This window comes from Solanum stenotomum, chromosome 6, assembly GCF_019186545.1.
Source record: "Solanum stenotomum isolate F172 chromosome 6, ASM1918654v1, whole genome shotgun sequence".
NCBI classification, from domain to species: Eukaryota; Viridiplantae; Streptophyta; class Magnoliopsida; order Solanales; family Solanaceae; genus Solanum; species Solanum stenotomum.
In genome coordinates this window covers 61,824,545-61,851,322 of record NC_064287.1, presented here as the reverse complement: position 1 = coordinate 61,851,322, position 26,778 = coordinate 61,824,545, and the positions used below count along the sequence as shown (strand labels likewise).

At 32.4% G+C, this 26,778-nt stretch overlaps 3 protein-coding genes and 1 non-coding gene across 6 annotated transcripts; 2 read left to right on the top strand and 2 right to left on the bottom strand.

Annotated features, from left to right (window-relative positions):
- The first annotated feature begins 6,619 nt into the window (after positions 1–6,619).
- Positions 6,620–9,671, top strand: LOC125866800 (sedoheptulose-1,7-bisphosphatase, chloroplastic). The gene is made up of 8 exons (XM_049547151.1): positions 6,620–6,831; positions 7,183–7,302; positions 7,396–7,581; positions 8,195–8,276; positions 8,489–8,710; positions 8,794–8,894; positions 9,055–9,126; positions 9,239–9,671. The coding sequence occupies exons 1-8, from the start codon at positions 6,712–6,714 to the stop codon at positions 9,518–9,520; spliced, it is 1,185 nt and encodes a 394-aa protein (XP_049403108.1). The 5' UTR covers positions 6,620–6,711; the 3' UTR covers positions 9,521–9,671.
- Positions 9,672–10,248: 577 nt separating this feature from the next.
- TRNAR-CCU (transfer RNA arginine (anticodon CCU)) lies at positions 10,249–10,321 on the bottom strand. Its single transcript has one exon. It is a non-coding gene; the product is annotated as a tRNA-Arg (tRNA).
- A 3,839-nt stretch (positions 10,322–14,160) lies between these two features.
- LOC125866807 (transcription factor DIVARICATA-like) lies at positions 14,161–16,277 on the top strand. 3 transcript variants are annotated; one of them, XM_049547159.1, is made up of 4 exons: positions 14,161–14,327; positions 14,574–14,638; positions 15,033–15,473; positions 15,727–16,277. In XM_049547159.1, the coding sequence occupies exons 3-4, from the start codon at positions 15,085–15,087 to the stop codon at positions 16,076–16,078; spliced, it is 741 nt and encodes a 246-aa protein (XP_049403116.1). In that variant the 5' UTR covers positions 14,161–14,327; positions 14,574–14,638; positions 15,033–15,084; the 3' UTR covers positions 16,079–16,277. The 3 variants fall into 3 exon arrangements, with proteins under 3 accessions (XP_049403116.1, XP_049403118.1, XP_049403115.1); XM_049547161.1 differs by having other exon boundaries at positions 14,161–14,392; XM_049547158.1 differs by having other exon boundaries at positions 14,161–14,398.
- A 2,959-nt stretch (positions 16,278–19,236) lies between these two features.
- On the bottom strand, positions 19,237–26,387 carry LOC125866790 (coronatine-insensitive protein 1). The gene is made up of 3 exons (XM_049547139.1): positions 25,642–26,387; positions 20,994–21,498; positions 19,237–20,286 (listed from the first exon to the last, which is right to left on the bottom strand). The coding sequence occupies exons 1-3, from the start codon at positions 26,121–26,123 to the stop codon at positions 19,465–19,467; spliced, it is 1,809 nt and encodes a 602-aa protein (XP_049403096.1). The 5' UTR covers positions 26,124–26,387; the 3' UTR covers positions 19,237–19,464.
- Between the last annotated feature and the right edge of the window lie 391 nt (positions 26,388–26,778).

The window sequence follows — 26,778 nt, the reverse complement described above, 5'->3', positions numbered from 1 at the left end:
AAATTATTGAACCTTATAAGTTATCTCAGTAAATGAATTTGCTATTTTTCAAAACATGAGCGTGGTGTTCGAATCAACTGACATACCCCTCTATCACCTTATAGAGTACCATTACCTTCTACTAGCATAGATATGAGTTGACTTCGGCTTACTAATTAAACCTTTAGGGTTGGATGTGTAGATGTAATGCGTTCAACCGACTTCAATAATTTTGGCTCAAATTTTTTATACGCATTAGGAAACCTATTGAGTATACAACTACAATATATCCGGTATAGTCTCACAAACTGGGTGTCAAAAGAGTAGAGTGTACCTAGACCTTCCCCCTACCTCAGATGGTAGAGAGATTGTTTCCAATAGACCCCGAAGTCCAGAAAAAATTAACAGAAGTGAAAGCATAACAAAGCAAAATACGGCAATAATCTAAGTACAAGAAAAAAAAGAAGATAACAACAAATCAAAGGATAAGAAGCTACATGAGCAATACTATGACTACTAGTATGGACAGATAGCAAGTCAACACACTACTACCGTAAATTGTGTCCTCCACAACTTTCTATCTAAGAGCATTTTCACTGCACCAAATCTTAATCATTTCTCCTCAAATCTATTGAGTATACAAATATATTACATTCTAACATCTTTTTAGTAATGATTTAGGTAGGAATTACACATTGCTAAGACATATGATCATTGCAATTCGTACATCACCAAAAGAAAAACATCAAGTGATTTCAGCTCTCGCTCTCCTAATTCATATCCTCCACAACTTTCCATGTCATGAGATGATGGACTAATGGAGGAGACAATATTAATCAACAAAAGCTAAAAAGTGGTCCAAGATTTTGAAATTTTTAGTTATTTTAACAATCCACAATTAATTCCTATTGGTTGAGCAGAAGTAGATGATAAATATTGACTTTGATCATTCTATTGAAGGCAGTCTATAAAGGCAGACAGTAGAAAATAGGGCATGATGTAGCTCTTGTGGACCAAAAACTGCCTTTAGTCCCTTTTTGGATAAATGATAGTATTAATAGAGCTACAAAATGGTATCTTTTAAATGCAATATTATTTTAAGAGTAAAAACTATATGAATTTGGCTAATATTTTAAAATAACTTAGTCGTTAACTTTTTAAAAATAAAAAAGTATTTCTTTTTGTTTAATATTAGTCATCATTTATATTTTGCACGTCCTTTAGAAAATTATAAATAAAAGTTTATTTTATCTCTATCCAATAAATTATACTTAATTTAAGAACAAGACAAGCTAATTTTATTTAAAAAACATTTAATAATAAGGATAAAATGGGATAAAAACAATTAATTTCATTTTAATTTTGTAAAATAATAAGTAAATTAGCCTTAATACTCTCTCTCCCTAATTACTTGTCCACTTTTGAATTGACACACATATTAAGAAAACAATGATTGATATAGTGAGTTTACCATTTTACCCCTATTAATTATGAAGTGGATGAATTAAAAATTAGATTTTCAAGAATTTTACCATTTTCAAAGTAATTAATTGAGAATATAATATGTAAAAATAATTTGTCCTTTTTTAATTTGTTAAAATGGACAAATAATTATAGACAACTAAAAAATGAAAAGTGGACAAGTAATTAGTTCAAAATTAATGTAAAGTTTATTTGTTGCAAAATTGATGACTAATAACGATGTTGGAATTTGTCAATGGCCGGTTGGCCATGGATTATTAGTTTTTGTACATTAAAGTATTTAGGGAATAAATGAATTGACGTTAATTAATAATCATTTTAACGTGTGGGAGAAGGTAAAATTAGGCTATATTATTAATGACCTTAATCATTTTAATAAGAAATTGAAGGATTAATGTCAAGAAAGAAGCATCTTATAGCACAACACTCTCACAGTTTACTTTTACTTATCACGTTCCGCTTTTCAAAAGTCAAATTACTTGAATTTTGACCAATATATATATAATTGCAACTTATATTATTTTTCGTACCATTTTTAAATATTCAAATTCTAAATATTAAATTAATAAAATTCAATTTTATTCTGAAGATAATCATTTTAGCTCCGAAGATTAGTCATTGACGATAATTACCAAGAGCAAAAATATTTCCTGCTAGAGCAATTAGTGCAGTGTATATGAGACATACTTCTACCGTACAAAATTAATTGTTACTCTTCCAATTCATAATGAGTATCCCTCCGTTCACTTTTAGTTGTCATGATTTTTTTTTTTTTAAAGTCAAACGATAAGAACTTTGACTAATATTTTATAATGTATCATTTCATCATATTGATATGCACAAAATTGCAATTTATAGTACTTTTCGTTTAGTTTTTGAATATCTAAATTTTTTGTTAATATCGAATTAATGTAATCTAATTTAACTTTAAAAATTAGTCAACTTGACTTTTGAAAAACGTAACGTGACAACTAAAAATGAAGAGAGGGTATAACTTAGCCTTTTATTTTGATCAAAATAAGTGATCATTTTCATACTAATTTATTTTTATAAAATTTGTCCTTATTTTATATATCCCTAAAAAGTCTTTTGAAGTAGTCCAATTTTCAATGATATCATTAATTAAATAATAATCAATTATCTAATTTATTTTTAAAGAGTTGGTATTTCTTAAGGGATATATTACATGTTAAAAGTAAACACTTATTATGAAACGAAAGGAGCATTATAAGTAATTAATATGACCCCTTTTGGGTGTCGAGTTTTAGTTTTAGGTATAAGCCATTTAGATAAGAAGTGATTGTACAAGTGAAAACGTATCGAAAATAGAAATTATTTAACATATACTTGGCAAGTGTAGAGAGGATTATAGTCCACTAACATTTCATCAACACCAATCAAATCAAAAACTTGTTCGATCAATCGAAATTCATCTTCAAATCTGTCTTAATTAGATTGAATAGCGCAATTAAATATGATACAGTACTCCATATTCGATTTCATATGAATTAAAACATTCATTCTAATATAAATTTCTCAATAATTTGGAAATAAAACATACAAAAAGCAATATATTACATTGCTTTTGAAAATGTATGCTTATTTATATATGTAATTTCAACAAAAATAACATAACGAATTGGAATTCAGAAAAAATTTAATGGACCCACAAAATTTGAGCTCAAACAAATTCAATTACACAAATTAAATGGATTTATGGACTAATACACATGAAAATTGAGATAAAACTAAAGTCTTGTTTCCTGTCATATAAACTCCAAGATAAGTATGTCCACCTTCAAAAAATAATGTGAATCATGTAATAGGGTCATTACCATAGGACCCACAAAATTTGAGCTCAAACAACGTCAATCACATATATTTTAAAAAATTCATAGACTAATACACATGAAAATTGAGATAATTCTAAATTCATACATTGTGACAAATTAACCACCCCCTAAAAAAAAAAAAACGTTTGTTCAGTTCTTAATCATCCATGGTGATGGATTGCAGCCACAAAACCCCTATTTGTTTTTATCAATTTCATTAATGATTGGTCTATCGGGTTGTGTTCTTAATCATCCATGCTTTATGATCATTAATTTGGTAAATGCTTATTCACATTAGATATTTATATTAAACCAATTTAATATACAATGATTAGGTGATTTTTTGAGGGGAATTTTCGCAAAATAACTACTATAATAAATTTAATGATGCTCCATATCTATAATTTGTATATTTACGGGCGGTATCTACAGTTTAAGCTGCCTAGTTTGTATAATTCGCGGGTACATTTCTACAATTAAGTTATTTTTGTATAAACTCGAAAGAACGAATTTATACAAATACAAACATCTGAACTTTAAACAACTATACAAATTATATTATATAAAATTGCATCATACAAAAGTTACACATTATATTATATAAATTTCGAATTATACCAACGTATGAATTATACAAACTCGAAACCTCAATCCACGTAATTATCATTGAATATTGGTCGCGAGTAGTAATTAACTAAAACTATAGCTATGGTGACTAATTAACTAGTATATGTTTGCTTAATCATGTAATTTTTACTCCTTTTTTTTGGGTAAACTACATAAATCCCCCTACTTTAGATCCTAATTACTCCGAATCTCGTTAGTTTTTGATATTACATTCTATATCATTTTTGATTGTGGGATATATGTATCAAGGCCCGTCAGATACGTGTATGTGTAGGGTTTAAAAGGCTGAGATACATGATTTGTGACTTTTGAAATAAATGTTGTAACTTATTTCCTTGATTAAAGGAGTAGAATATGAAAAATTAACCAATAAAACGGATTTAGAAGATCAATTCGTATCAACTATTATACTAATTTTACTAAAAAATTCAGATCATAAACGTTAGTAATTCTGAACTTGTAAACTTCATCTTTTTCATCAATTCCTTCCATTGAAGCTTCAATTTTTGAGGTTTTTTTTCTTCAAATGACCAATATAACAATATTGTTAAGGTATTTAGGTTCGTGGATCTCTGAAATTGAAAACGAAAATTATAGAATTGATGGAATACTTTTGAGAGATAATACAACCTACAACGATCTAGTTGATGGTATTTCAACCCAACTAGGAATCAATTGTACACGCAAAAATATGGAGATTAGATACACGATGAAAGACAATTTTACTCCAATAAAAATTAGAAACGAGATGGTACATGAAGATATTAGTCAGATTCGTTTTTTTGTTGGATGTATCTTGGAAGTTTGTTGATATGTATCTATGGAGATGATCATGAATTTCAGGAAAAAAAATGATAAAAATGAAATTAGTTGTACAGTTGAATGTGTTTTTATCGTGTATCTTAATTTTATAGTGAGTATCTCGGATAAATAATGTATGACTTTCAATAATGTATACATCATTCTTAAAAAGTAAGAGTCTAATGTTTAATATTAATGATTTGTATAGCATGTAAATTTGATTAAGCATGTATCTCGCTTTCACATGTGTGCATCTTTATATAGATAATTCATAATATTGTTGAGTTAAATATGATGTATCTTAAATATTTAAGCATGTATCTCAGAAATCAGATACATGAAAGTGCTGAAATCCAAAGATACATTCGAATAATAGCAAAAAATCAAACAAAATCTTACATCTTTATATATTGCTGATCATCAAGATTAATTTTTGATTTAGTACATGCAAACTATTGAGATGGTTGAAGAAGAACTGGAAATGTGGGTTTGTGTGAATTACGTGGGGATGGGGTGAGATACATATATGTAATGGGATGGGGAGGGAAACAGTTGCTTTGATGTGAGAGAAAGTAAAGTTTGAATTGTTAACATCCCACTAATCAAGGAGATTATATTTTAAGATAATTATGCAATGTCATATTTAAGGGATTTGAGTATTTTAACTTTTTAGAATATATGATATAATTATTCAAAGTGGTATTATGTGTAATTTTTTAAAACTAGAGATAAAATATGTATATATGATAGTAAAGTATGTGGTGTTTAGTAGTTTTTTCATTTTTTATTTTCGGGTAATTATATAAAGATTACCTACACCTTTGGGCCTTTTTGTAATGAAATCTTGATTAACTATTCAAGCCCATTGGACCATCTTGGTCCAATATTCACAATCAAAAAATAAAAGTTGATGAGTCTTTACAACTGGGCTGTCACATAGGGAACAAATTCCAGTATCCACTTGAATTTGTAGCGTCATGTGATGATCCGCCACATCGTGAACGATTCGTGAGTGAATTATCAAGTACCGCAGGGTATGTTTAGTAGAAGTCTAAGTCTGTGTCACTCAAATGTCTATTCTTGGTCAACAACCTTCTTTGCACAGCCAACAAAATAACAAACCTGTGCTTAGATTGAGTAGGTGTTCCTCATATCAAATTTGCAATCCTCAGTGGGCTTTTGTGACCCAACCTTTTTTGTATGCTTAACCTTTAAATTGTTGATGTATGATATTATGTAACGACGAGAAATGATATAATCTATCTAAATATTGTGTTTATCAAAACAATACAGTAAAATACAAATACAATGTAATAGTCACGCATATATAATCAGACATCTCAATAACAATCATTTTCTATATATTTAGCTATAAACGACCCAATGTTTCTTTGAACTTGAATTTTCATATTATGTTATATTATTCTTTATAATAACATTTTGTTATCACAATGAAAAATTATCCGAACAAACAAAAATATAATATAAAAGTTTGATTGTAGTAGCTTGAATAGATGCTACACAAAAACTAACTTTAATTAGAAACTCTCAACTCTAATAACACAAAACGAAGTTGATCCAAACACTACGATCTTCCAAACAAAAAAGAAAAAAAGCATGATAGGGTTGTGTCAAGTTGACAAAAAGAAACAAAATGAAGAAAGGTCATTACTCAATAGAAACCATATCTCTTTAGTAACAAAGATATTTGAGTCACAAAATTATGAGTGATGGTCATTAATCTCACCCATACCCCCTTATATCAGCCTATCTATACAAATATCATCCATGTGGCAACATCTCATTAACTACTTATCTACTACCCCACCCCCACCCCCTTAGACCCCATGCCCCAAAAAAGTTAGAGGCTAAAACTAACTCAACTAAAGCAACAACTTTGAGATTAAAAAAAAATTCTCTCTTTTATATTCCTTCATTGTAGGATATTTTCCCCTCTCCACTCTCAAAATTCTTAATTTTAACACACAAAATGGAGACTAGTGTCACATGCTGTGCAAGAGCTACATCTCTTCTCCCAAATGTTTCTTCTCAACAATATTCAACTTCACTTGCAACTTCAAGATCCATTTCCCCTTCATTCAACTCAAGGGTATGTCTTAATTAATTTCCATTTGATTTTCTTCATTTTTCTATACTAATTAAATAACTTTAGGAAACTATGATAATTTTTTTTTAAAAAAATCATGGATATATATCATAAACTTGTACTTCTATACAAAGCATGTAGTTGACATAGAACATAAATAGATGAGCTATAAGCAAGGGTGGAGCTATAAGATTTGGCAGAACCTAGTAGCTTTGGCCTAGACCTTATATTTGTGTTTAAAAGTATAAATAATTTATTCAGTACCAAGTAAGTATTCTTTTCAAGGATCCAGAACTCATAAATTTAAAATCCTGAATTCGCTTCTGACTTAAGTATGACATGAGATTCTTGCAGAGTCTGAAATCAAGCTCATTATTTGGGGAATCATTGCGCGTTGCGCCTAAATCATCACTTAAGGTGTCTAGATCAAAAAATTCTTCCTTGGTGACAAAATGTGAGATTGGTGATAGCTTGGTAAGTTTGATCATGTTTGTTGATTAATCTTATTTAATGTAATTGTTATACAAGAAATTAATGAAAATGACTAGTTAATTGGTTTATTTATAGGAAGAATTTCTTTCAAAATCAACCTCAGATAAGGGGTTAATCAGGTTAATGATGTGTATGGGAGAAGCATTGAGAACAATTGCCTTCAAAGTCAGAACAGCTTCTTGTGGAGGAACTGCTTGTGTCAATTCTTTTGGTGATGAACAGCTTGCTGTCGATATGCTTGCCGATAAGCTTCTCTTTGAGGTACAAAACTATAGAGTGGCGGAGCCAGGAATTTTTTTATAAAAAATGAATGTATACACATTCGCAACGTGTGAGCAAAAACAATTTTTGAACCACCTTTGACATTATACTTGAAGCTTCTTTGTGTCGAGGGGATTCAACAGTTTATATATATACTAAAAGATTGTTTTTTACTTTACTTACAAAGTATAATTTATCGATAAAGGGATTTCAATCGAACCACCTTTAGTACATATAGCTCCACCCCATATGACAGAAGTAGCTTATGCCTATTGCTACTTGATAAAACTGATTCTCTACAATGTACGTTACTCCCTCTGTTTCAATTTGTTTGTCTTATTTTCCTTTCTATTTTCTAGTCCGTTCAAAAAAGAATGTCTCTTCTCTTTTTTGACAACTTTTTACTTCTAACTTTTCACCTGACATGTTTAAACCACTGGATTAAAGGGAACATTTTGGTACATTCAACGTATCTTTAGTTTAAAATCACAAGATTCAAAAAATTTCTTTACTCTCTCGTGTCAAGGCAAAACCAGACAAACAAATTGAAATAGTGGATGTAATTCTTATCTAAGTTTGACAAAAACTTGTTCTTTTGATTGTTGATGTTTAGGCCTTGACATATTCACACTTTTGCAAATATGCTTGTTCTGAGGAAGTTCCTGAGCTCCAAGACATGGGGGGTCCTGCTGAAGGTACTTGTTTGGTTATACACTAGAATTTTTCAAAGACGTCACCTATTTTTTCAAGTAAAATGCATGTCCAAACACAATATCAACTTCGAAATACCATTTTTCGACTTTTAACTTCAAATATCACTCAATTCACGTCCAAACGTCTGGTTAATTTTCCTTATAGAAACCTAAGGGTATAAAAGACACTGATGAATTCTATTTGTATCAAACAGGAGGATTTAGTGTTGCTTTTGATCCACTTGATGGTTCCAGTATTGTGGACACGAACTTCACAGTTGGAACCATCTTTGGTGTATGGCCCGGGGATAAGTTAACCGGGATCACAGGAAGAGAGCAAGTTGCAGCAGCTATGGGGATATTTGGACCGCGAACTACATATGTTCTTGCTCTTAAAGATGTTCCCGGGACTCATGAATTCCTCCTCCTTGATGAAGGTTTTGACATACATTGATTTGTAATAATTTAGACTTTTCTTGCTACGAGTTGTCTCAATATCGATGTTCCTTTTTGTTCTTAGGAAAATGGCAACATGTTAAGGATACAACAGAAATCGGAGAAGGAAAAATGTTCTCCCCTGGAAATTTGAGAGCTACATTTGACAATCCTGATTACGCCAAGGTTTACTATCATTTCTCATATTTTGTCTTCAATATCTGATATCTGTACTCGAACAAATTGCATTTCCTATACCTTTTCTGTTGTTGTTCCCTTTTCATATGCTTTCTAAGTTGCTACTAAAATGAAATTCCGTGTTCTGACTCTTGATTCTTGATGACAGCTGATCGATTACTATGTGAAGGAGAAATACACCTTGAGATACACCGGAGGAATGGTGCCTGATGTAAACCAGGTATGTAATCAGGGGCAGAGGCAGAGTGGTGCAACGGGGCATTGAACATTATACTAAGTGATTCTTTTTACATACATATAAGTTGTTGAATTCCCTTCTCGATTTTTCACAGATCATTGTAAAGGAGAAAGGTATATTCACAAATGTGACATCTCCAACAGCCAAGGCGAAACTTAGATTGCTCTTTGAAGTGGCACCATTAGGATTCTTGATCGAAAAAGCTGGAGGTTACAGCAGCGATGGGAAACAATCCGTCCTTGACAAAGTGATCGTTAATCTTGATGACCGGACTCAAGTTGCTTATGGTTCCAAGAATGAGATTATCCGATTTGAAGAAACACTCTACGGATCATCAAGGCTTAAAGCTGGTGCACCAGTTGGTGCTGCTGTTTGAGGCTTGAGAATGCAGCAATCATAATGTTTGTTTGTTTTTTTCGCGCTTTCTTTCTAGAGCATCGCGAAAATGCTGTTCCATCAGGTTATAAAAGGGAGATAGGTTAAAGACAAGAAGGTCTTGTTAAGAAATGGGAATTGGAACATTTTTTGTATATTGTTGTTTCTATTAACTGGTGATATGCTGGATTTCAGACATAAAAGGTAAAAAAAGACAAATAAGTTGTAGTAGTATTATGTAAGATAAATTTATGTATTACAACTTGTCTGATTATGCTTCATTTCTATTCTAATCTAAAGTTGTCTCACTGTGCCTCGGAACAATCATAAAGTTGTCTCGATGTGATCTATAAGTTCATTATACTCAAACTCAGTTTTGTCTCAGTGGGCCTTGGAAATCAGAAAGTTGTCTCCATATGACCTATAAGTTCATAGTTTTGTGGGCCTCGGAAATCATAAAATTGTCTCGGTGTGAACTGTGATGTATAAGTTTATGGTTTCAACAATCATAAAGTTGTCTCGATGTGACCTATAAGCTCATTATACTCGAAAATCATAAAGTTGTCTGCATATGGTGGGTCTCGGGAATCATGAAGTTGTCTAGGTGTGACGCATAAGTTCACGGTTTTGACAATCATAAAGTTGTCTCGATGTGACCTGTAAGTTCATTATACTCGAAAATCATAAAATTGTCTCGGTGTGAAGTGGGGAAAAAAGGATATATATAGTCGCGCCAGGTAGGGGTCGAACCTACGACTTTCTGCTTAGGAAACAGACGCTCTATCCACTGAGCTACAGGCGCTTTTGTTTTCCTTGTTTCGTATTTTTAAATCTGTTACGTACTTTTTTACATAAATATATATAAATAACTTAATATCTAATTGATTGGAGTAAAATGACTATGAAAACTAAATTTAATAGCAAATTTTATGAGTTCTGATTTTAGCTGAAGTCTAATTTTAATATTAGGACATATTTAATAGCAAATTTATCAATATAAATGCGTCGTTTGCGCAAAAGTTATTTCTTTTAAATAAATTTGTATCTAAGCTTCTAACTCCACCCTTCGAGCACTATTTCTAAGATTTGAGAGAATTCTTACAAGCATACAAACATTTTGAGAGCGGGTAAAATTCATACAAACGTTGATAAGAAAATTTCTCCTTTATAATTTATTTGGTGAAATATAATACTCCCTCCATCCATTTTACTTATCCATATATTATTAAGTACACTCCTTAAAGAGCAACAAATAAAATAATGATTTTATTATATTAACTTTAGAAACATTTTGAGAGCGGGAAAAATTCATACAAACGTTGATAAGAAGATTTCTCCTTTATAATTTATTTGGTCAAATGTAATACTCCCTCCGTCCATTTTACTTGTCCATATATTATTAATTACACTCCTTAAAGAGCAACAAATAAAATGATGATTTTATTATATGAACTTTAGATATTAGAAATTATCTAAATTCGAAATCAATCAAACATATTTTTAAGTTTTTTTTTTTTGAAACGGCCGGAAGTCATTTCATTAAATAATCATGGGCTATCACACATGAAATTTGAAATTTTAAAAAAATCGCACAAATCCTATAAAATGACTCCTAAATGTACACAAATGTCGCAGATCATGGTGAGGTTATACGTATTGCTCCCCCAACTCATTACAGAGGGTCTCGTAAAGTTTTTACAAAAAAATCTTTCGAAAGCCATTTTCACCAAATAATCATAGGTTAACACACAAAGAATTGAAAAAATCACCTAATTCCTATAAAATGACTCATAAATGCCAAAAATTCCGCAGATCATGGTGAGGCTATACATACTTCTCCCCAAAATCCTTACAGACGGTCTAGTAAAGTTTTTTCGAAAAAATCTTCTAGAAGCCTTTTCACCAAATATTCATAGCCAACACATGAAGATTGAAAAAACACCGAATTCTTATAAAATGACTCCTAAATGCCCAAAAATATTGCAGATCATGGTAAGGCTATACGTACTACTCCCCAAACTACTTATGAAGGGTCTTGTAAAGTTTTTTTAAAAAAATCACCCGGAAGTCATTTCACCAAATATTCATAAGCTAAAACACACGAAAAATTGAAAAAATCGTTCAATTCCTATAGAATGACTCCTAAATGCCTAAAACTGTCGTGGATCATGGTGATGCTATACATATTGCTCTCCCAACTCCTTACAGAGAGTCTCATAAAGTTTTTTTTTCAAAATAATTGTCCGAAAGATATTTCACCATATATTCAATGGGCTACCATACATAAGAAATTGAAAAAAAATGTCGCGGATCATGGTGAGGCTATGCGTACTGCTCTACCAACTCGTGTCGGATGGTCTCATAAACTTTTTTCAAAAAAATCTCCCGAAAGCCCTTTCACCAAATATTTATGAGCTAACACACGAAAAATTGTAAAATTCGCCTTATTCCTATAAAATGACTCCTAAAAACCCAAAAATATCACGGGTCATGGTGAGACTATACATACTTCTCCCCCAACAACTAACGCAGGGTCTCGTAAAGTTTGTTCTGAAAAATCGCCCCGAAGCCACAATTCCTTGAAGTCCCCAACTCAATAATCAATAATAATGATAAAATAGGTATGAAATGATAAATTATTCCATAATTTTTAAAATTAAATAAATATATTTATTTATTTTTAGTATACTAGACAAATAAATAAAAAATTATATAGGGATGCAGAAAACATAGAGCTTTCCCATTGAAATGGTACTTGCATCATAAAGTTTTAACAATCAAAGACATCCCTCCTTCATGTATGAAAAAAAAGAAGTGTACTTCCTTTTTCTTAAATTTGTTAAGATTAAAAGTATAATGGGAGTCTTTAAAAATTAAATATGTTTTTTGGATTAAGACTTTTGCTCAAAAATATTATGAGTTTAAGTTATATATATGTGTTCGTAAAAAAACCTTTAAACTATTTGTGTAATTTTAATATGTTATATTAAATTTATTTTCAAGTTTTCATATTGTGTTTTTATGAGTGGACAACGGTTATATATTATTGCAAGTAACTTAATTTGATGGTATAATAAAATTAGAAAAAATATTATGAAATAGTCTGAATTTAACCTCCATTAATAATTAGGATCAAATATATTCATGTTTATTTGATGAAATCTTTTTAAAACATAGGCCTTTTCTACAAAAGAAAGTAGTATTAAATTTCCCCTAGTACGGTGTGAAATGATCTTCCTTTTTTTGTTGATGCGTTTTCTTTTTTTCTTTAACAAATTATTTGCTTTACTTTTTGTGGTTTATCATATCATATTCATTATGAATAATTATGTTATTGAAAGTAAGTAATTTATGTATTGTTTGGTAAAGTGAGTAAGAATAGTATTTAATATGGTGTATTAATAATATTGAAATTAGTCATACCAATTACCGAGAGTATTTCTTAGTCACTATTTTTTTAGGGAAAATTGTATGAAATGACAAACTATTAATTTAAATTAAATGTTATACCCATAGTTTATTTTAATTGTAATTTGCAGCAAACATCCCCTTTTTTTGCCATCTGATTCGGTATGCAATTAACCATTTTATACATTTCGGTATAAAATATGTTTGTGTTTGTATAACGCGAGAGAAAAGTGTATATACAAATACAAATACATATATTTTCGTCTTATACACTTGTAATTATACAAATACAGATCTTATTATCCAAATTACAATGTATAAATGAATTTATATAAAACTGAACAATTTGTATAAAATTGGATGTATGTAGTGAATTATACAAATCAAAAGCTTCATAGCAAACATAAAATTTGTTATGGAGCGCAATTATGCAAACTATAGCTATAACATGATACAAATATGATTTTTATGTTTGTTATATGTGAAAGTTGCTCTTTTTTTTATGTATTCAAGGACAATTATGTATTGACCCATACTTATTCATATTACAAGTAGCTATATTATTAATTGTATCCTCTATACATGTATAAATCAAACAAGATATTAAATAATATCAAATAAAAAAATATATGTATATATATTATTTTCAGCCTCGTAAAATTTCAAATTATATAATCAATGCATAAAACTTACATTCTAGTTGTTCGTCAGATATTTTAAAGACGAATAGTCCCATTCATTTCTTCAATTAGCGATACCATTTGAGATAAGAACTTTTTCTACTAGCCATAAAAGAAATTAAAAAAATGCTGTCCCCATAAAGAAAGAAAAAAAATGGATTATTTTTGTAATGCTTTTCACTAACATAAAAGTGATTAGGATAATCAACATGAGTTGTTAAAAAATGATTGAGATTCTTTCATCTTAATTAAAGTTTCGAATTTTTGAATATGTAATTGAGAATATTGTATAATCTCAAAAAATGAATCTTGCAACGTGTAAATTCGAAGTTAAAAAAAAAGTGAGTGTGATTTTTTAGACCACACTTTAGTAGCAGTCACACTAATCCTTAAAGACCAACAAGTAGAATAACTGCACACAACATGTAACATGTATTAATTAAATAAAAGAAATTCGTATCCAGTCATTAATTGACAACTCGGTGTCACCTGTTGTCTTTTTTTTATTATATATATTTGCTCAACTCTCCTTTTCTTCCTAAAAAACAAAATATACTCCTATACATCTAGAAAGATTGGAAAATTAAACAGATAGAACTTTCTTTTTATGATGATGATTTTAAGTTGGATCGTTTTGGAGAGTTTATCGGAAATAGTCTTTCTGTCTTGACTCTTGAGGGACAAGGTCTTTGTAAACACTATCATCATCAGACTCGACTTGTATGTTATTATTGTATTCAGTCATCTATATGGTCTTAATTCATTCAATCATTGTCTATTGTTCAGTTAAGGTTTGTTTCCCCTGTTTTTTTTTTTTAATTAAAAAAGAAAAATTGATACTTGTTTTTATCTTCATTTCTTGGAAATTTTTCTTAGTATTTTGGCCAATAATTGGAACCTTTTTGTTTGATCTGTGTTATTTTTGCTTAATTTGTAATCTTTTTTCTCTTCTCTTGCTGTTTGTAGGTTTGCAGAATTGATCAAGAAGTACTCCTCTCGATTCTGATCCAGAGTATGTTCCTATCCACCGAGTAAGTAACTAACTATCCAGAACGAAGTAATCTAGAAATCTTAGTAGCTCAATTGGTTGACGGCTACCTTAATATGATTATGATCTAGAGTATGTTCTTATCCACCGTGTAAGTAAAACTATCAAGAACGAAGTGATCTTTTACTAGAGATCTTAGTAGCTCAGTTGGTTGACTATCTGAACTTTAGCAGCTCAGTTGGTTGGCTATCTGAACTTTAGCAGTTCAGTTGGTTGACTATTTGAACTTTTACCTTGTTGATGAGAGTTCGATTTTTCATTTTGTAATCTCCTTTCCTTGCTCGGGGTGAGAAAAAAATAAATATTTTACTTAATTTTTGCTTAGGTTTTAAATTTCTCCTTTATGAAAATCCACTAAATCATTGTAAAATTGACAGGAAGATTATAGTCTTTTAAGTTTCAAGAAAATTGAGGGTTCTTGATTTGGATATGGAAACTTTATATCCAACTTCTTTTGTACCAAATTCAAATTGGATTATGCAACAGAGTAAGAGTAATACAGAATGGACTAAAGAAGAGAACAAAAGATTTGAAAGTGCTCTGGCAATATACGACGAGACTACACCAAATCGATGGTCTAAAGTAGCAGAAATCATCCCTGGGAAATCAGTTCTTGATGTGATAATGCAGTATAAAGAATTGGTTGCAGATGTTAGTGACATAGAAGCTGGATTACCCCCAAATACGAGGCGTGGTTTCACGTCTTCTTTTGCGTTGGAATTTGTTGATCATTGTAAGATTCAAACGTTTAGTAAGAGAGGCAAGTCTTATGATCACAAAAGAAAGAAAGGTGTACCATGGACAGAGGAAGAACACAGGTTCATTCAATTCATAAGTATTGTTTTTTTTTTTTTATGTTTGTTCAATGAACTTAATTAGTAGTGATCAGCTATGTTGCTCGAACTCTTAGAAATGATGCCACACTTGTAAAGAATACTTTTGAAGGATCTGATATGCACGTGTTTACATTTTGGAAGATTTGGAGCAACATAAGTGATCAACACACAACATTTTCTATTTATCCTCTGACTTGATCTTGATGTTAACATTAGTGTTGTTGTTGCATTATAGGCGATTCCTAATGGGGTTAGAGAAATATGGTAAAGGAGATTGGAGAAACATATCGAGGAATTTCGTGATCTCTAAAACTCCAACACAAGTGGCTAGTCATGCTCAGAAGTACTACTTGAGGCAACTTTCAAGGGAGAAAGAGAGGAAGAGACCTAGCATCCACGACATCACCTCCGTCCATCTCACAAACGATGAGTTTCTCAACAACAACAACAATAACAAAAAATCGATGTGTGAAGAGAGGTTGTATATGTCCTCATTGCATAGGTCAACAAGCACAACAGACGTACTAATCGGATGTTGGAACAACTCAATCGATGAAGACCTGATGGCATTTGGTCAATTTGTGTGACAACTCACTCTATAGAACCAGAACAATAGACTGATTGATTGTGGTCAGGTCAGAGCCCTCTATCGTTCGTTGACGGATGTTGAACTAATGTTGTTATTCGCAACTCCATCGTTGATCAATTGAGATTTGAAAAAAAATAATGTCAATCTTGGATTTTGTTTTCAATCTTGGTGTATTAATGTAAATCAAAGTTTAATTAGTTTGGTATTGTGCCTAGTTTCTTTGTTGTGCTTTCAAACTTCACACATATTCATCTCTTCTTTCATCCCATCATATTATTTAGTGTTGATATTGTTCTCCTTTTAATTGTTTTCAGCATACCTTCTTTGCTACTGTATTTACTTTAACATACTTGATTTTTGATAAGGGCCTATCGGAAACAGTTTTTCTATCTTCACGAGGTAGAGGTAATTACTTTAACATACTCCCTCCGTCTCATTTTATATGTCATTCGTTTCTATAAATAGTTGGTCCATAATACTTGTCATTTCATAAAAGCAATGCATAAATTAGCATATTGTTCCTTTTTTACCCTTGTGAGTTATTAGCATTGAAAACATACATTTGACCAACTTAGAAAAGTTAAGTAAATTATTCATGTTCATTGGTTAAATTAATTAATCAAAATAAATTAATTCGTATTCATTGATTGAAAACTTGAGTTCCAAAAAAATTAAATAAGGATATAAGGGCAAAATTACATCATTTCTTAATGCAAGTGCAAAGTTAAAAGATGACATATAAAATGAGACGGAGGGAGTACTTGATTTTTGATAAGGATCTATCGAAAACAGTCTCTCCACTTTTACGAAATAGAAATAAGGATGCATACACTATCCTCTTCAGATTCCACTTGTGGAATTACACTGCTTGTATTATTGTTGTATTGTTTCATTTTATCAAGAATAGATGATGTCTCTTTTGCATTCCATTAGTGAACTAGTGTACTGACGATTACTTGGGCCCAACTCCCAAGGGTTTCATACATAGCCAATAGGTGTACCACTTTTACATTAGTGGCTTAGTGCATAGTATTTTTTTCCTTTTACATAAAGGAAAAAGTGAACCTTTGTTAAGAAAACTATCTTTGCGTTTAATTCAATTTCAAAAATTAGTTCATGAAATTAAAATTGCATGATTATATAAAGAGATCAATTGTTCATTCTACAAACGATGTAGGACTACTAACAACCTTGTCTCGTTTGTGCATGCATGCACCAAGTGTTTTCTTTTTTTTAAAGAGTTGAACTTTTGTGCATCGATAAAACACAATTTCTATACGCTATAGGATTATTCCGTAGTATTTCTAATCTGGTAATGTAAAAAAGCTAGTTAACTAATCAAATTTACTGTTTATTCTATATACATATATTATATATGAAGTATATATGTATGACTTTTTCAAAACGATATACATAAATTATTATCTGAGACAGATTTTGCTTATTTAGGCTGTGTCATTTAGCACTACTTGATAAATCTGATTGGGAGGTGGTTCCTTTTCTTGTTCTTTTTTTTTCTTCTCAATTTTTGTTTTTTTTTTTTTTGGATTGAGATGAGGGGAATTTGATAAAAAAGAAAAACACATGCAATTTGGCCAAGTTGTCTGATTTTTTATCCTCAGTTCATTTGCTTACCTATTTCCAGGCTGGTGCTTACAATACTGCTGAGTCTGCGTTCCACTTATTTCAGAATCCTCCCTAACTCAAATAGTATATACACGAAAAGGTTTGATATACCCCTCAATTTTATTATTTAGAGATGACATAGCCTTCGTTATAAAAATGACTCATATATATTTCTATTGTTACACAAATGACTCACATATCCATGTGGATATACTTTTAAGGAAAATTTACCTAAATACACAACGTATTTTACCATATTCTCTAAAATTTCCTACCATTTGAAAAAATTACAAAAATCTCTACTCTCTCCTATTCTCGGATACATCACTCGTACGCAATGTATCAGGTGTTTCTTGTATCAACAAAGGCAATGTATCGAGATGTGATGTATCGAGACATTGAGTGATATATCGTGACAAGTGTGTCATGTATCAACAAAGATAATGTATGGGGATGCGATGTATCAAACATTGAGTGATATATCCAAAATCCAGACGAGATGTATTGGGACATTGAATGATGTATCTGAAACCGAGATATAATGTATCGAGACGTTGAGTGATGTATCCAAAACTAGAACGCAATGTATCGAGATGTTGAGTGATATATCTGAAATCCTTAAATTTTAAGAGCTATTAAAAAAAATTCCTACCCTTTTTCAAATTATAAAAATCTTGTAGTGTTAAGAACCAATTACATTATTTCCCTACTCTTTTTCAAATTACAAAAATCTCATAGGGTTAAAAGCTAATTACATTATTTCCCTATTCTTTTTCAAATTACAGAAGTCCCTTAAAATTTATGGATTTCGAATACATCACTGGACTCCGAATACACAGGGGAGGGATATATCCAAGAGGGGATAGGATATCCAGATATATAGGGAAAAGATGTATCACCGAGGGGGGAGGATGTATTAGCGAGAGGGGATATTTGAAAAATAATTAAATGGTAGAGAATTTTAGAATTATGGTGAAATAAGATGTGTATTTAGGTAATTTTTCCACTCTTTTTCTAAATTCTAACGTTTTTTAAGATAACAAGGCATCACTCATAACCGAGATTCACCTCCTCCTAGACGAAGAGTAGTCAACATTATCATAGCCAATATAGTCCCACAATATTGATCTGAAGAGAGTAGTGTGTACGTAGACCTAACCGCTTTGAGAGGTAGAGGGGCTGACAAAGTCTACTCTAGTGAAAATCATATTAGAAGACACAAATATTTTCCTTCTCTCTGCAGTGTTCAATCAAATAGAAGAAAAAACAGTAAAACACTTCTAATAAGAACACTTATTCTATCTCCACTTGTGAAAAAACAAGCAGAAGCAGAGAACTAAATAGAACTACCAAATGGTTTCATCGTTTATCATAGGCTTTGATCTCTAGCCTTAAAATCGAACAACAACAACATGCCCAGTGTAATCCCACAAGAGGGGTCTGAGAAGGTAGACCTTACCCCTACCTTAAAATTGAACCAGTGAAGACCAAATGTTAGTTTAACCCAAAGCACAGAACAAGATGAGATCAGGGGGATTAGGAATGTAGATCACCAAATGTTAGATTACAGATAACACAAGGAAAGCAAATTTATTACAGAATGCATGTCTACAAGACAAGATCAAAATCAATGTGGAAAAGACTCTCATCAAGGAAAAAAAGGAGGAAAAGAAGAGGCATACATATGGACAAGACACCTAAAAAGGAAGCAAATAAACCTCGAACAACTTCACTCAAGGAAAAGTTATATTTACAAACCTATTCAGCGAGAAGGTAAGTTGGGTCCAAAGGCTTGACAGTATCTGGAAAATCTGTTCTTTGTCCGGCAAGGGAATAGTAGGCAAGTATATGGGCTGGATGCTCGGAGACTACAGTTTCTGCATTATTTCCATCGTTGGCAACAACTCGTCTTGCAGGAATCAATTCAATATTCCAGAATGGGCGAGCCATCGCTAAGAGATCACGACCAGCTGAAGATGCCCTGTATCCTTGTACCCACAGGTACCTTAACGATTTTAGCTGCAAGGTAGCCAAAGCTAATGCACGTTCACTGAAACAGCAGCCTCTCACTTCTAGCTTTTGCAAGCTCGGACATCCTTTAGAGAACTCCAGAAGGCCACGATCGGATTCCCCAACGTATCCCAGAAGCATCCATCTCACGTTTGGGCTGTATTTCCCGACATAACTGAGACCTACATCAGTAAGGCCCCCAGGCCGGACATAGAGAGCAAATCTTCTAAGATTACGGCAACCTCTTAGTAAAGCACGGACACCATTATCAAGTGGCAGATCTGTTATTCTTTCTTCTCGGTCAAGCAAAACCAGCCGAAAATCACTCAGATTTTTCAGATATGTACCAATAACTTCCAAAGCTTCATTAGTAATATCTGACACATAAACAGCCATGTATTCTAGTTCAAGGCATCCCTTTGCCAAATCAATCAATCCTCTGTGTGTAACCGCACCTTCTTCATCCTCCATCTCCTGATCATCAGCTCCTCTCTCAATCCTGAGCCGCTTTAACCTCTTACAGTACTGGCCAAGCACTTCCAATCCTCTATCCCCGACAACATTCCTTGTCTGTTTCAAACATGATAACAGAAAGAAAACTGAATTAGGTTATAAGCTTCAGAGAAATCTTTTCCTCTCATCTACTAATCTTCTGTTCACTCAAAAGTTCTGGAGTGGCATCTTTCAGATGGAGAAACAAAAATTAGCAACTATACATGAATGCTCTCTATAGAATCAGTCATTTCCATGCGTTGAAGTATCAAGTTAGGGTATATATCAAATTATACAAGGTTTTAAAATACAGCTTGTCAAGCATAAAAACTTCGACACAAGTTCCACAGAAAAATATTTTTTTTTGTTAATGATAAGAAATGGACATTGAGCTTGACTCATCCTCAAAAGCTAACTCGGGGGAGAATGCCCAGACCAATTACCTATCCAACTACTTGATGTGGGACTTCTAACACTCCCAAGCATGCCCAGACCTAGGTAACTGGAGCATGGACTCTATAATATGGAGGTCCAACATCGGTGAACAAAGGATTGGGATGGGCTTGACTCTGATACTATGATAAAGAAATTACCCATGCCAACACTGATGTGGGACTTCTAACCGTTAATTACATCAAACGCTCAATTTATGATATCAAATTGATGCACTCACAACAAAAACAGTGTGAGTGTTGGTGTTATGCACCAATATAATTGAGCCCGTTAAATATAAAATTGATATTGACATAAAGAAAAGAGGGTGAGAAAAGCTTCGAAGATTTAACCTCAAGAATTTCCAAGTTGGGACACCTTTGCAGTAAGAAACAGTGGGCTGCTGTGTCAAGAAGTGCATAAAGAAGATCCAATTTCCTCAGACGAGACGCAATAGGAAAGAGAATGGACATCTCATTTTTCCCTAAGTATGTCAAGCCCAATTGGCATAATCTTGGAGGGAAAACTAGTGCGGCATATTTTCCCGATTGCTCATTATAGCCATTTTCAACAAGTTCTGGTTGGTCATTAAATGCGCCACCACCAAACTCCTCCAATGCAGCCGCAGCTCTAAAGAAGCCAAGAAGATTCGTAATTTCACACTCGCTAATTTTCATAGAGACAAGAGATTTACAATTTCTTGCTATCAATTCAAGATCTTCAGCCCTAACTTGCAGAAGATCTGTCATGTAAAAGTTCAAATTCTCAAGAACAGTGTTGTTCGATGCTAGTTCATGTGCCCATTCTCCATCTTTCTCAATTATATAACTCTCTTCCATTAACAAAGTTCTTAAGTTCCTGCAGGACACAGACTACATGAGAACCCATAGAGACAAAACAGGCAACAGAATTCAATCGACTACTCAATTGTATTAAAACATCCCAAAAAGATACTTTTGACCAACACAAAAATATAGCGAGTTGTGCAAGCAATTAAAAATGTCTTATATATTATAAATAATGCGCAGAAGCATTGACTTTCTCAGAACCCTATCATGTCATATGAGTCCCATATAAGAGATTATTCAGTGTAACAACTTCAACATCAATCAAGCTCAATTATCAAGACCAACTTCCAATCAACTAAACAGTAATAGGTTCATCACACACTACACTGCAGTGGTAATGGCAAAGTCACCATAGGACAATTAACCAAGTTAGGCCTACAGCTTCACCAGAATAACATTGAGATCACTTGATCTACAAGACAAAAACAGGCGACTTTTTTCACATTCATCAGCTTTACCTTTCAGCATGATCCGTAACATCTGACCAGTTGTCTTTAACCATATTTTTTAATAACCAGTTGTCGCCACCTTACAAGCTGACATCTAGTGAACACTTGTACACGTCTATACCTTAGAGGATAACATGCTTAGTACCCCTTGTGTAAGTTGACTCTAATGATCAATTTCACAAATTTTTAGAGTGATATGTTGACCGTATTGGTTGAAATTTAAGTAGGCATTTGGCCATGGATTCCAAATAGTTTCCACTTAATTTGGAACTTATAAGGATTGAATTGGAAAACAGGTTTGGAGCACCTTTAAATATGGAATCCAACTAGAAGTTGGATTTGGAATTTTCTAACCTATACACTGATTTTGAATTAAAGTGAAAAATTATTCATGGACAAATGGCTTAGACACTACTAGTAGGCACCTTATAAACTAAAACCAAATGGATTGTCTACAGGGCTTTGGTCTAATGGTAAAAGTGCAGCGCGTGTTTTGTGGTTTAGGTGCATGTCCCAGGTTTGAGCCCTAGCGTAGACAAAAGCTTAGTATTTAACTGGATAAGAATAAAAGGGCGGGCTCATTATCCACAGGGTTTCAGACTGTGCGCCATTAACCCTCGAGAATTTCTTGATCACAAGAAAACAGGCTAAAACCAAAATGGTATCAATTGATTAAATTTAAAGTCCACAGGATTAAATACATAAACATATTGATAGTTGATTGATTTGGGACAAGGGATTAAGGACTAGACAGTAGACACTAGTTCTCCACCTTAAAGAGTGTTATTATTCCAATCACGTACAACATAGACATGATTTATGACAAAAACTGCATGATCAAGTGGGACTATTTTAGAGAGAGTACATTTTTTTGTTAGACATGTGCTCATACTCTTATTTAAGCAGCTGCTCTGACAGTGAAGTGAATTAAGTACCTCTCATAATGATCAAAATCTACATATCTAGGATACTCTGATCTTCACTAATGCTTATAGACAGATGAAGAAACCATTTCTTCTACTAACACAATTCTAGGAATCAGATATTCGTAAACAATGGAGTCCATCACCTAAAAGTTACTCTCAACCTCAAAACAATTACTTGAGTAGCATAGCTATAGGCAAAGTATAAAGCATTGACTGCACCATGTTTTGGGAAGCGAGAAGCGGAAAAAAGCGATGAGGGCTCGCTTCACAGAAGTGAGAAGCAGGAAGCGAAGCACACACTTTTTTTAAGTAAAGCGGTATTTAGTATAAAAATAAAAAATATTAAATAACTGAATAGAGGTAATATATTCTTAGATTAAAAGTAAATAGATAGTCAATAATCCACATAAGTCATAATATATAAAGTAAAAACATAATTAAATCACAAAAGGATCAAACTCCTATTCTTCAACAAGATTCTCAAACTCTTCAAGTGCCATCACCAAAAAAAAGAAGTGTAACTTAGTAACAAAACAACAAATAAACTAAGTAAAAAAATAAAGACGGTTAAGAGCAGCAACCAGCATACGCCATACACATCACACTGTATAGAACTAGAAAAAAAACAGAGCAGCAATAGAAATATAGAAAAACACACAGCAGCAACCAGAAATAGAAAAAAAAAAAAGCAGCAATAGAAATTGAAAAAAACAGAGCAGCAACAGAAATATAGAAAAAAACACAGCAGCAACCAAAAATAGAAAAAAAACTGCCGCAGATACAGCAACCAAAGAGAAGAAGAGAACTTACTGCAGTAGTCCAAAGGAAATATTTTGAAGTTGCAAAAGGAAATTTCAGAAATTAAAAAAAAAAACCTTACAATTTTTTTAAAAAAAAAAACTAATTAGTGCCTTTTAAAGTTAAGGCGCCTTTTCTTGCTTTTTCTTTACTTGCGCTTCTCGCTTCAACTGTTGAAGTGATCGCTTTTTGATTGTCGCTTCGCTTCAGGGAGGAAAAGCGCAGTGGGTGCGCTTCGCCTCGCTTTGCGCTTAAAGCGCGCTTTTTCTTGCTTTTGATAACACTGGACTGCACAGGGGATCAAGAAAAGAATAGGACTTAGTTGCTCCACTATGTATATCAATAGCCTTTTGTTAACTACAAATCCTGAATATCTGGCATGCTGCCAAACCAAATCCGAAATTACATCTATATATTGGCATGCTTTCCAGTGTGTTTGGCACAGTGGAAAATATTTTTCCAAAACATTTTCTCAGCGTTGGTACCTTGAACAAAAAACTGTTCCCTGGAAAAAAAATCCTTGCCCAAAAGGGGACAGTAACTGTACTTTTAGGGCCTGTTTGGATGGGCATATAAGAAACAACTTATAAGTTCAAAGCTAAAAGTCATTAGTAGATGATACCCTACTTTTGGCTTTGGGCTTTTGGCTTATTTTAAAACTTTTTTAGCGTAAAAGTAAGTGCTTAAAAATACTTTTTAACCTTTCCAAACACCTTCAAAATTAAAAAAGTGCTTAAAAATCAAAAACACCTAAAAATAAGCTAATCCAAACGGGCACTTGGTCTCAACATATCTAGCTCTTCCTCTCCACTTCAAAACAACATTCAGTGTGGAAACATTCTCATTAGATTATTAAATTATAGAAAATGTTTCTATAAGGAAAATACTTTCCACTAAAAGGAGGAACATGACATCCATCACTCACGAGTCCCATAAAGACTTTCCAATTTCCAAAATCCACATATTGCCTCAATCAATACTTGCAGATTATAAAAGCTTTAGTACTCATGAATATCAAGAAGAAAAACTATTGAAACAAGTTATGCAAACCTCATACAATTATCAGAATCACCCAAGTTGTGGCCAACTGTCTTAATTAAATAAAATGTTCAACCAACAGTGAAAGTTCATGTAAAAAGGATCTTAGGTCTAGCTCAATCCCAAATACTTGCTCATGAAGGGAGACAATAAACCTCAAACTGATGTGGTAATCTACACCCCCCGAGCAAAAAAATTGAACAAATAAGAATGAGAAGAAAGTTCACTAGAATTACCAATAGCCTTGACAACTCAAACCGCCACAAACATTCAAAACTACAATAGTTAAGAGCAAACATGACAATATAAATTTTTTAAACCACAGTAATAGAGCACTGCATACCAATGAAGTCTCAGAAAACAAAACACCTTTTTTTAGAATAGAAGCAATAAGTTACAAGAAAAGGAAACAACGAAAAGGGCGAAAAGAAATTCAAGACACGTCTCAAATAAATGGATAATACAGGATAGCTTCTTTTCTTTTCTTTTGGTAAAAATGATAGTGTTTGAACCAGCTTGTGCACAACCTACTGCAGTCCAATAGCACAGCTGCCACGTTAACATAGCAAATGAGCTTATACTAAGCAGGGGAAAATGTAGTTAACAAGCTATATAAGTCAACCTAACCCAGCAATTCCCATATGGAGCTAAAATATATACGTAAAAATATCACCAAAATTTCAATAAATGTTATATTTTGACCCCATAATTTTAGAAATGCTTGAACCCGTCAGTACAAGTCCTGGACCAGCCTCGAGTATTATAACAAGAATTCAGACCTCTTGTGCGCCTTAATCAATCAATCATCCCTTCGGGATCTTAATTCAGGAAATTCTCATAGACAATAAGTTAATTAAAGTGAATTAACTCACAAGAACAATATGAAACTCAAAAAACCGAAACAGGAAACAGCTCAAACTTGCAATAGAAATAAATTCATACTTGCAGGAACGAGAAATATGCAGAAGACCATCAGTAGAAAATCCAGAACACTTATCCAGCTTCAAAACTTGAAGAACTTTCCCACGACGATTCGCAAGCAATTCGAGATCCGAATCTCTAACAATCATTCTACGAAAATGAAGCGCTTTCAATTTACTAAACGACTTAGTAATCTCAATAACCCAAGGTGTAACATATCCTCCCCAATCTTCCGGTATCAAATTAAACATAGCAGCTCTTGGTTTCCCTTTCAGTTTAACCGATTCAAGATGTGGAAACCTTCTAGATAGCTGCTCCGGCTTCGCTGTATAACACAAAGCCATAGTTATATGCTTTCTAGTAATCGCATCGATCTGCCACCACCTCTTGCATACCAACGACACCGCGTCTCTATCACGCGATTCCTGTATATACGGAATCACACACTCCCATACTGTATCGTTTGTTGAGCTACTCAATCTCGTTGAGTTCCGTTCCTCCATTAAAACCGAATCCAAACACAATACTTCAAAATACTAACAACAAATTACCATTATTATGATGAACTTGAACAACTTGAGACTGATAATGGAAGAGAGGTTACAGTTGAAGAAGATGGAGGAGAGAGATTCAACGGAGAGATTTAGAGAGAGAAAGAAGATCGGACGGCGACAGTGTGATAGTAATTTTTTTTTGTATGTAAAAAGATTACTTAGAGAGACCCTAATTGAGAGTGGTCCAAATATCATAAATTTTCTTTATGAGGCTTAAACGTAAGGAATGAAGCATGTATTGAAATTTTTTATATATATTTTATTCTCATATAAGATACTAGAAGTAATATATTGGGACAATAAAAAGTTGAAAATATTTAATTCCAAGAATATAGGCCCCTATTATAGATTAGAGTTTGTTTCCTTTGTTTTTAAGATCTGATAATAAAATGCTTTCTAATAAAATTGTTTTCTACTTTCCCTTCATTTCGGTTTGATTGTTCTGTTTTGACTTATATAATATGTTGTAGTTAAGACTTATCGTGTATCAAAAAAATGATTTTATATAAGAAAGATGTAAAAAAATGAGATAAAATATTTGCTTATTTTGTGTTGTTGTACTACTACTATTTTGTTACTATTTATTGTCTCTTGTACTTTTATT

What these genes read in the sequence shown, in the direction of transcription:
- LOC125866800 (XM_049547151.1), top strand. Translation starts at nt 6,712, where the DNA reads ATGGAGACTAGTGTCACATGCTGTGCAAGAGCTACATCTCTTCTCCCA. An exon ending in CATGGGGGGTCCTGCTGAAG is followed by an intron (nt 8,277 to 8,488) that starts GTACTTGTTTGG and finishes TGTATCAAACAG; the next exon opens with GAGGATTTAGTGTTGCTTTT. An exon ending in ATTCCTCCTCCTTGATGAAG is followed by an intron (nt 8,711 to 8,793) that starts GTTTTGACATAC and finishes TTTTGTTCTTAG; the next exon opens with GAAAATGGCAACATGTTAAG.
- LOC125866790 (XM_049547139.1), bottom strand. Translation starts at nt 26,123, where the DNA reads ATGGAGGAACGGAACTCAACGAGATTGAGTAGCTCAACAAACGATACA. An exon ending in CATATTTCTCGTTCCTGCAA is followed by an intron (nt 21,499 to 25,641) that starts GTATGAATTTAT and finishes TGTGTCCTGCAG; the next exon opens with GAACTTAAGAACTTTGTTAA. An exon ending in CCAACTTGGAAATTCTTGAG is followed by an intron (nt 20,287 to 20,993) that starts GTTAAATCTTCG and finishes TGTTTGAAACAG; the next exon opens with ACAAGGAATGTTGTCGGGGA.
- LOC125866807 (XM_049547159.1), top strand. Translation starts at nt 15,085, where the DNA reads ATGGAAACTTTATATCCAACTTCTTTTGTACCAAATTCAAATTGGATT. An exon ending in TGGACAGAGGAAGAACACAG is followed by an intron (nt 15,474 to 15,726) that starts GTTCATTCAATT and finishes GTTGCATTATAG; the next exon opens with GCGATTCCTAATGGGGTTAG.